The sequence below is a fragment of the Platalea leucorodia genome, assembly GCF_965183815.1.
Source record: "Platalea leucorodia genome assembly, chromosome: 4".
Classification (NCBI taxonomy): Eukaryota; Metazoa; Chordata; class Aves; order Pelecaniformes; family Threskiornithidae; genus Platalea; species Platalea leucorodia.
Window position 1 is genome coordinate 114,038,555 of NC_138826.1, and position 10,247 is coordinate 114,048,801.

Sequence of the window (10,247 nt, forward strand, 5' to 3'; positions counted from 1 at the left end):
TTTCATTCCTTCCTTAATTATACAGATATGCAGGACTGGCTGGTTCTTGAGTTTTAATCTTCTCAAATGCATTTCTCCAGCTCAAAAGCTTTAAACGGGTTGTAGTTCTTTTTCTTTTTTTTTTTTTTTTTAAAGCTCAAGCATACTGAAAGTTCTTGTTATTCACTACTCACGAAGCCAATACATGCCACTGCAGATTTTGTTATACTCTGGAAGTTGTTCAATGGGACCTGGAAGTTAAAGAAAGTTGGCCATGACACATGCTAAACTGATACCAATTGGTGTGGAGGGGTTGCGGGAGGGTAGGGAAACTTATACAACATACCCACGGCAGCAACTGCAGGATGCTTATCATAGATGTACTTTGTGCAAATTTCTCTAATAGTCTGGGCATCAATAGCCTAAAAGGGGTAAAAAGAGATCTTTGTTACCAATTCCATCTAAAAATATAGTAAGGGCCAGTGATCTTCATTTTGTATAACCCAGGGGAAGAGGCAACAAAACAGTTGAAAATTTTCTCAGTTGGAAACAGGCTAACTTCTGTATTGTTACTTCCCATACAATTTTATTTCTTAAGGGCCTAATTTAACAGTTGCAACATGACTGCCACTTACTTCAATTCTTGCCTCAAGTTCTGGAATTGGGATTCGGCGCTTATAACACAGCATTTGTCTTCCAATGTCTTCACAGATTGGTGTGGACCCTAAAATAGGGGAAAATATGCTTCAGTTATCAGCATACAACTCCACCAAGAATAAAAAGCTCTCATAAGTCTCACCATCAAGTTGTAGCAGCATATTTGTCTTTAGAAGATTTTTTGCCCGGGCTACTTCATTTTCTGTAACACTTGTGCAAAGTCTTATCCTGAAAAATAGTGTAAATCCAAAGGCATTAAGTAATGGTAACCTGTAGCACCCAAGATTGCCTGTGATAAAGAGGTGCATATATATTAGTACACCTACCAGGCACGTCTTTTCTATAGACAGAGCTGGTAAGAGAGTTTGGTATGGAAACAAGCCATAGGATGCAAAGCAGCAGCATAAGAGTAGCGTTTATTGGAAGCACACCAATATACCCAAGAGCAAGTTTTTCCCCTTAAAAGAGCTGTATTTCATTTTATTAAATGAATATTTTGAGCCAAGTGTAGTCCATACTCGCTATCTTGAGAATAGCTGTTGCTAAGATAGTAGGAGCCCAACAATTAGAGGTAATTAGCCCAGAAAGCAGTCCCTTACATCCTGGCTCTTGGTGAGAGAATGATTCACCGCACTGCATAAGGACCATTTCACCAGGACAGGGGGATGCACCAGATATCTTAACATGTTCTTGTCACAGGAATGGTTCATATCTTCCCTGGTGCTAAGCTGCAGCAAACAGCCAAAACGATGCCATTTTTCTCCACAAGTTGTTTACAAAGATCTCATAGAATAACGGTATATGAGAAGTGATCCATGTGATTAAAGAAACTCCTCATTTTCAAGTTTTCTTTCAACTTTTGTTTCAACTTCACCCACTTTAAATCAGTGTTCTTAAGTAACATATGTCTATTTCTAATCACATCTGCAGTTCAAGCATTACAGTTGCAGCTACGGACATCTTTTCAATTTAGACTTAAGCCTTAGATGAATGAATATTATCTAGGATCCCAGGTTTCAAAATTCTGTATATAACAGCTCACCTACCTTACATCATTTCATTTCCCTGTGTACTCACTAGAGCTCTACGTAACACCACCACCTGGTACGTCATGTGGGGTAGCAACAGCAGAATGGGGAACTGCTAATGGTGTTTGTAGGTAACTGCATGTTCATTATTCCCATTCATGAATATTTACTCTTTCAGTTGTCAATCATACAGTTCATGGGCACTGTACACTGACTTAGTAGTATTCTAAAAGGTTTGACACATTTTCATAACTCCTGTCACTTCCAAGTCAAAAAAAAAAAAAAAAATCACTGCTATATTTTCTTGTACAAAGAACTCTATTATATTAACTACAGTTACTATTCATTCTTCCAGGGCAGAAAAAGAAAACCAAACCTAAACCTTAAGCTATTCACTCCGAGTAAGGCTGCCAGAAACTGGCTGTTGGGATTCTGCATTCAGTGTCAAAGTTTAGAACTTGATGCATTTGTTTTTTCCAGGCAAGCCTAAGCAGAGAAAAAAAAAATATTCTCTTTAAATGATTGCTATTTTTAAAATTGTATTCCTCCACTGAAAACAATCTTTTTAGAGAAAGAGCTGTTAGCTTACCATTCTTTCTGAACAAAGTGCACCATGTCCTGTATAGTGGATGGCTCACAGACCATATAGAGTCCCCACAGCCCTGTATCAGTGTAGCAGGTGTTGAAGGACTGGAAACTGTGACACAAGTTACCATGGCAGGCAATCTGAGCAAGTTTACTGGACAAATTCTGCTGAGGCAAAACAAAATATATTATTTATTTTATGAAGTGTTTTGAAAGTCCACTAGTTACATCCATGGTCTCCTGTTTTCATTTCAGTGCCGGAACATACAGTAGTATCTCAGGCTCCAGCAGAAACTATGAGGTTAATTATCAGCTCTTCATCTCAACAGCTTCTTTCCTTGCATGTAATCTCATGTTTCCAAGTAACAGCCCAGATTTAAGCCAAAATCCTAAAGCTACTTAGCTTCAAGACAGGGACAGTTACTGATACCCACACGTTCTGATGACCTACAGGTATGAAACATCCTACTTTCTATGAGGGCTGTCAGACCTCAAGTCACCTCTATTTTGGTGGTTTAAAACCACTTCCTAAGATCTTCCTAGATCTTGGGCAACAAATTCTCTCAGACTCACCATTGGATCCCCTTCTCCCAGTCCAAAAAGGACCTTCAGAAATAGCCATAAAGCAGCAATAACGCCATCAGATAGGTTTGAATGGGTCGGTATTGGCAGTACCCAAGTCGGAGAGATCTCACCAGCCCACCAGCCTCATTAAGAGCAGGAAGGTGCTTGCAGGTTCACTCACCACGCCTCCTCCAAAGGAACGATCCCAGTTACCTATCAGAGTATTCGCTACCATAAGTGGGATGGTATCTGGGTGCGACCAGCCAGCTGCTTCAACGGCTATCGCCATGTGTGCCAAGGGCATCTTGTCATCTCTTATACGAATCTGTGGGAACATATGAAAGTAGCTGTAGTACCAACCTGTACAAGGTAATGTACACGGGAAGTTCAATATCAGGAGACAGACATTTCCATCACATCTGGATTATAAAGCATGCACATGGAGAACCAAAAATTAAAGCATATGTAGCTTTATTTAACATCGGCCTTAACTAGTCTTCCCTGTGGCGATTTCAGAGCACTTTGGCCAACAGCAAGCCTAATGCCATGTACACAGAGAGGGCATTACAAGTCGTTTTATGACAAACAGCAGCAAGGAAAACTGATGAGTTTTCAAAATCCAAATAGAGCTGGGAATAGAACACAGATGCCTCGGTTCTCTTCCATACCCTTTAAATTAGTGATTCTCAACAAGTGGAAATGCTCCAGCACTGCAGGTAAGGGGATAAAAAGAAAGTAGCAGCAGGGGTAAGGGAGGTATTCCTCCAGGAACTGATAAAGCAGAAACAGTGGCGGCAGCGAGGCTTGTCCACGAAAGGCTGGAAAGTACTGCTTTGGAAAGCAGCTACTCCATTGTCCTCACTGGGGGCAAGAAACCTTTTAACCTGCTGATTCTGTGGCTGAGAAGCTCTCTCTCCTCAGCAGAGAGGACATGTCAGTTGTGCTCACAGGGGATGTAAGGGCCAGCTCAAAAAGCCATCTAACAGCTTACCTCACTACCTGTGAAGCTACAAGGGGGCAGGGGTGGCAGTCCTCCTTCCGGAGCAGATGGCAAGTTACCGAAGTGGCACTTTGCTAGGTCGAGTAGCTCATCATGAGAGACCCCTGAACAAAGACATTTCACACACTTCGTAATGTTACCCTGTAAACAGTTAATTTAAATTGCTGTGCAGTTTAAAGACTCAACCAAGCAGTAATCTATTGTTCCCCACCTTCAATGTCACACTTTCAGATTCCTCACACCTCCCCGTTACACAGAGTAAGATCATCATTATCACCCTCCTTAATTCTCTTCAATAGCCCTCTATTAATATTACACCAAATCAAGCTGTTTGCTCTCAGTTTCAAGCCTCAATGTTATTTCTCCTCTGCTTTCCTTGCTACTCCCCTTTTCACACTGAACCCCTCCTAGGCCCCTCTTTTCCTGCCCACATGGAAGAATGACCTTGGCGTACAATTTACTTCTAGTTACTGGTTTAAGAACGTTTCTGGAATACTACTGAGGGGAAAAGGGAACAAAAGTCCAAAGGATATGAAGGCACAAAACATGCAGGGCTAACAATGAACTTCCGGGACCTACTGAACAATGGGTAATTCATCATGTTGCTCCCAGAAACTTAAAGACCGTGGTTTTAAGTACAGTTTCACATGATGCAGGGTGAATATCTCATACTAACCTCCAGCAGCAGCCAGGACCATTCTGGGTCCTTTGTAATGTGTTGTTATGTACTCCACCAAGTCGTTACGGTTTATGGATCTAGAAACAGTCAAGGGAACATCACTACTGTGTCAGTAAAGTTTATTAGAGTAAGAAGAGCTAAATGTATAGAACAATACAACATCAAAATTATTGTAAGTTCTGCCAATGCACAGAGCTGTGCATAGAGGCAGAAAGCTAAAATAAGGGTGAATTCCTAAAAAGGAAACATGAACTTGATACATTTTGCCTTTCAAAGTCCTTCTAGCTTCCTGAGAAGGAATGAGAATTACAACTCAGTCAGGTGGAGACAGGATCCACTAATGATCTCATGCCAATTTGAAAACAGCACATTTAGCAGTCTCCCAGTCTGCACTGGTATAAACAAATGCTGAAAGAGCAGTGCAGACACAGTTGTATTTACGATAATGCCCAACACCTGACCAATGGGAAAAAGGAGCATTTCCACTTTTGTGTCAGATGCATTTTTAACAAACAGGAGAAAAATACGGCAAATAATGAAGACATACGGTAGACATCTGAAGTTCACATACCCTTTGATGCCTGCATACAGGGGAATTAAGGCAATAGGGGGATTCTTATTACAGTTATATCCAGTGCAATTTCAGCTACCTTCCAGGTAAAAATGAAAACTGACGCTGTTCCCTACATTTTCAGATGAGACTTTTATAAAAGTTACCACCCAATTAAAGATAGCCACAAATTTGGACATACTTGATGTTTTCAGTGGGTCCTAAAATAGTCCGTCCTAGGGCTGTCTTCTGATAGGCTGTAGCATGAAGGTAATCAAAGACAACTTCTTGTAAATTGGTTTCAACCTCTTGCATCTCTCGAAGTATAACTCCTCGCTCACGCTCAATCTCTGCTTCTCCCAGGGTGCTGTTCTGAATTATGTCAGCAAGAATTTCCACAGCTAATTGAAAATAGAGATAGGAATGGAAAGTGTATTTTCAGGCTACCAGAAAAATCTGGTTCCAAAAATAAAACCCACCCCAAAGACCAAGTGGCCCAAGATTTGCTAATAAGATTTGCAAGGGACAAAAGACTTGCTCTGCAGGAAGGGAGAAGACCAAAAGGTATTTTCTTTTGGGAATCTAAAGACAAAAATGTTTCAAATATCAACTTCACTGCTGGCACTCTCCTTTCCAAACCTTCACATTCCTGTGAAGTTCAAGAAAGGACTTTTCACCCAGGAAGGAAGGGACTGTTACACTGCAAAAGCATCATTCTGTGTTGTCTCATCGGGAGCTGGATAAGCACTTCATTCTTTGCTGCTTTTCTGATGAATGAAAGCAGTTACCTCTTGGTAAGTCTTTTGAAAAAGCCTTTGCATAATACACGGTTTGTTCCCTGGATGTATACGCATTCAGATGAGCTCCCATGTTCTCAATCTCTAGTTCAAGGTCTAACTGAGATCTCTTTTTTGTTCCCTGAAATAAAACAATAAGAAAATAAAACTAGACGCTTTAATTCACCTACTCATCATTACTACTTCTTGTCTGGAAAAGTCAAGGTCAAGAGAAAGAAAAAGCATTCTGGAAAGAAAACTGGCATACTAATCTCTCCAAGTCTGAAAGTCAGATATAAATCCTACTATGCTCCCAAATTAAAATAAAAAGCTGGCAAAAGATGGACTAAGTGTCTTCTAAGACTATTAGATGAAGTTAAAAGTGAGTTAAAATTAGACCTGTGTTACTCATCTATAGTTGTGTATCGGCTACACAGAACTAGGACTTTAGCTACATCTTCTAAGGAAACCAAAGTCTAAGTTGTCCACTTTTTTTTTTTCCTCACTCATTGATTTGGAAAATTTATTTACCCAATTCTGACAAAGTTCTTGTCATTGATCTTTAAAGATAAATAACTTAGAAATCCATTGTAAATTTCTACATCAATACTCATACTCACCTTGAAAGCCATATGCTCAAGGAAGTGAGCAGTTCCATTGTTCTTCTCATTTTCATACCTGCTTCCAGCATCAATCCAAAGTCCAACCTCATTAGGGAAAAAAAAAGAAGTCATTTTACCAGCTAACAATACAGCTTTCCTATTTTTGTATATGAACTACACTTAAATTTTCAAGACTTATTTTTAAATGGCTTTTTCCTTAAACGAAGCAGGTTTTCAAGAAAAAGAAAATTTTGATCTTCACGAAAACTCTAATCACAAATCATTTACAAAAGCCTTAAGACTTCTATTTCCTAGTTTAAGTTTCAAGAACAATTGTTAATAAACATTGAAAGAATGTTCATTTCCTTGTGGAATTAAATTGCACATGTGAACAGTTACAAAAAAACCTTCCGTTTACAAGTTACCTACTGTGCATGTTGAGAGTCCAGAGTCTTCAGAAGCTACTTGCAAGCCATTTTCCAGAGGACTCACCCTAGTTTCAGGAACGTTTAAGATTACCTCTGTTGCTGCTTTGGAAGCTCTGAGCCTGCCTGTTCCAACATGCACACGCTGTAAAGAAAAAGCATCAGTCATGCTCAGACTGTTAAATTATATCCTAGGATGCTCTTCTAAAAAAAATGTATTCCTGAACATTAAGTTTGTGGATCTTTTTTAAAGCATACATTTAAAAAGAAAAAAATCAGCCCTGATTTATTCGCCACTACTTCACATCAGGGATGCATTAACCTGATTCAGAAGAAAAACATGAAGCACGTCCAAAGAAGAGCAATGAAGCTGGTAAAGGGTCCAGAGCACAAGTCTTGTGAGGAGCAACTGAGGGAGATGGGGTTATTTAGCCTGGAGAAGAGGAGGCTGAGGGGAGACCTTATCGCTGTCTACAACTACCTGAAAGGAGGTTGTAGCCAGGTGGGGGTCGGTCTCTTCTCCCATGTAACAAGCGATAGGACAAGAGGAAATGGCCTCAAGTTGCGCCAGGGGAGGTTTAGATTGGACATTAGGAAAGATTTCTTCAGCAAAAGTGCAGTCAGGCACTGGAACAGGCTGCCCAGGGAAGTGGTGGAGTCCCCATCCCTGGAGGTATTTAAAAGACGGGTAGATGTGGTGCTAAGGGCCATGGTTTAGTGGTGGGCTTGGCAGTGCTAGGTTAACGGTTGGACTCAATGATCTTAAAGCTTTATTGCAACCTAAACGATTCTATGATTCTATGAAATGATCTGACAGAAAAGCATGTTACTATCATCAATCAGCCACCCTGAGAGCCACACTTGTTTCCCAGTTCTGCCAGCAAGAGCCTGCACGACCTGGAATATATCCTTTAACATCTGGAATTCTTTTGGGTACCTGCTTTTTAAAGTGAAGTAAGAAGTCCAAGGGCCTATGCCCACAGCTGCAAATCACAGTCACCCATTGTTCAGAACAGGGACAGATATTGAAATTGCCACCTTTTATACAATCACCTGGCAGTTAAAGCACATTGAATCAGAATGGGGTACAAAAGAAGGGAAGATGTAGTTTAAAAAAAGAAGTTCATTACACTTTTTCAACATCAAGAAATTTAAATATGTATCCCAAATGTGTACTTCAAGCAATAAGCTATTTCAAAAATTTTAAATCTATCAATCAAATAAACAAAGATTTCCCTCACCATGTGACTGCCCTAAACATGAAAGTACAAAAGCCAGCTCTCACCCACTCTCCTCCTAGAATACCAAAAGGCTAGATCTCTCAAAGCTTGTGCATTTTAGGACCATAGCACAATTCAAGTTTGAAAGAACCTCGCATTTTACGACCACAGCACAATTCAAGTTTGAAGGAACCTCAGGAGGTTTCTAGTCCAAGCTTCTGCTCCAAGGATCAGCAATGGGGTCAGGCCAGTTTGCTCGGTGCTTTTTGCAGCTGGGTATTGAAAATCTCCCAGAATGGTAAGAAACTGCCCAGCCTCTCTGGGCAGCCTGCTCCACTGCTTCACTGCCTCATGGGAAAAAACGTTTTTCGTATGTCCAGTTTTGCCTCTCTTGTTTCAACTTATGCCTATTGCCTCTCTTTCTGCCACCACACCCCACTGTGAAGAGCCTGGGTCTGTCTTCCTGACAACCTTCTCATAGGTACTGGCAGGCTGCTGTTAGGTCCAACCAAAGCTGTGTCTTCCCTGAGCTGAAGATGTCCCAGACCCTCAGCCTCTCCTCATAGGGCACATGCTCCAGCCTGCAACCATCTTGCTGGCTCTCTGCTGAACACACTCCAGTTCACTAATGTCCTTCTTACACTGAGGAGCCCAAAACCAGTTGCCATATTCTAACTGCCCAACAAGTGCGAACTAATCGCTTCCTTTGACCTGCTGGCTGCGTTGCCATTTGTTCAGCCCAGGCTGCTGCCAGCCTGCTCAGAACAGGGACAGATATTGAAATTGCCACCTTTTATACAAAGAAGGGAAGATGTAGGTTAGAAAAAGAAGTTCTGCGCCCAGCTTGCTGTCCTCCGGGACCCCCAGGCCTCTTCCACACAGCTGCTCCCCTGCCAGTCAGTTCCCAGCCTGGGCTGTTGCAAGGGATCATTTTCACTGCCAGTCTGCATTACGGGGAAGGAAAAATCTGTGTTTGACAACAAAATCTCCCTCTCCTGTTTTTCGAAAGAAAAGCTTCGGTTTCAAACTGGGGGGGATGGAGAAAATGACCGAAGGGGAGGGCTCTGGGATCAGGGCCTCTGGGCAGCCTCCCTCTGACCACGGGAGAGACGGAGGGTTTAAGCTTTCTCCGAGCTCCCCGGGGTGAGCAGGGTAGGCCCCGTGCCGGGGTGGATGCTGCTGCCCCTCTCCAAGGCACGGCTCCGGCTCCCAGCCGCCGCGCCAGCCCCGACGCCTCGGCACCGCGGCGGGCGACACGGGGTAACAGCGGCCCCAGGGAGCAGGCAGCAAACCTGGGGCCTGCGGCACCCGGGCTCGCCCCCCGGACCACCGTGTCCCGCCGAGGGGCGGCTGCCAAGTCACCTCAGCCGGGCGGGGACTACAGTTCCCGCCATGCACCGCGGCGGGGCGCCCGCCCAGCACCGCCTCCTCCCCGCCGCCGCGACTACAACTCCCAGCGTGCTCCGCGCCGCCGGGCCGCCCGTCCCCCCGCCCCCCTTGCGGCAGCCTGACCACCAGCGCAGGGAGCCACCGGCGCGCTTGGGCTCCCCGCGGCTCCCTCCCCTTCCCCGCTCCGCCGCCTACCCGCTCCCCCGAGCCGGACGCCCGCACAAGGCGAGCAGACCAAGGCAGGAAAAGCCGCCGAGCCGCTAAGCGAGCTGTAGACGCAGCCATCTTGGCGAGCGGGCGGGCGGGGCGGTGGCCCCCTTCCGGCGGGTGGGGCGCAGGCGCAGAGGCAGCGCCGCCCCGCCCTGCTCGCCGCCGGGCGCTCCCTCAGGCTCCGCCGCGGCCGGGCCCGGCCCCGCGTTACCGCCCGGCCCGTGGGCACAACCGCCTTCGCCCAGCCAGCCGCCATGGCGGTGCGGTGGTCCCCCCTCTCCGCAGAGCCCCTTACGGCGCTGCCGCAGCCCGAGGCCCCCGGCGGGGGCTGACCCCTTCGTGAGGAAACACCAACACCGGGGCCTCGACCAAGCCTCGGCGGTGCGGGCCCAGCAACGGGAGTGAGGCCTGGTACCTGATCGGAGCTGTGGAAAGTTTATATTTCTCACAAAACCGCTGATTCCCCTGTAATTCGTATTTTCAGTGGGATGCTCCAACAAACCACAGTCAAACCGAACTATTTCGGAGCTGGCTAATTAGAAACTGGGCCCAGGTTTTAGTCGCCCTGCTCTCCTAACTCTGC

General features: G+C 44.6%; 1 protein-coding gene across 3 annotated transcripts; it reads right to left on the reverse strand.

Moving 5' to 3' along the window:
- Positions 1 to 96: 96 nt before the first annotated feature.
- On the reverse strand, positions 97 to 9,760 carry PMPCB (peptidase, mitochondrial processing subunit beta). Of its 3 annotated transcripts, none has more exons than XM_082309527.1 (13): positions 9,650 to 9,760; positions 6,850 to 6,990; positions 6,439 to 6,525; positions 5,831 to 5,960; positions 5,245 to 5,443; positions 4,490 to 4,569; positions 3,805 to 3,917; positions 2,995 to 3,138; positions 2,254 to 2,414; positions 779 to 864; positions 615 to 703; positions 326 to 401; positions 97 to 230 (listed from the first exon to the last, which is right to left on the reverse strand). In XM_082309527.1, the coding sequence occupies exons 1-13, from the start codon at positions 9,737 to 9,739 to the stop codon at positions 166 to 168; spliced, it is 1,461 nt and encodes a 486-aa protein (XP_082165653.1). In that variant the 5' UTR covers positions 9,740 to 9,760; the 3' UTR covers positions 97 to 165. The 3 variants fall into 3 exon arrangements, with proteins under 3 accessions (XP_082165653.1, XP_082165652.1, XP_082165654.1); XM_082309526.1 differs by having other exon boundaries at positions 2,254 to 2,417; XM_082309528.1 differs by lacking the exons at positions 97 to 230; positions 326 to 401; positions 615 to 703; positions 779 to 864 and adding an exon at positions 874 to 2,150 and having other exon boundaries at positions 2,254 to 2,417.
- Positions 9,761 to 10,247: the final 487 nt, after the last annotated feature.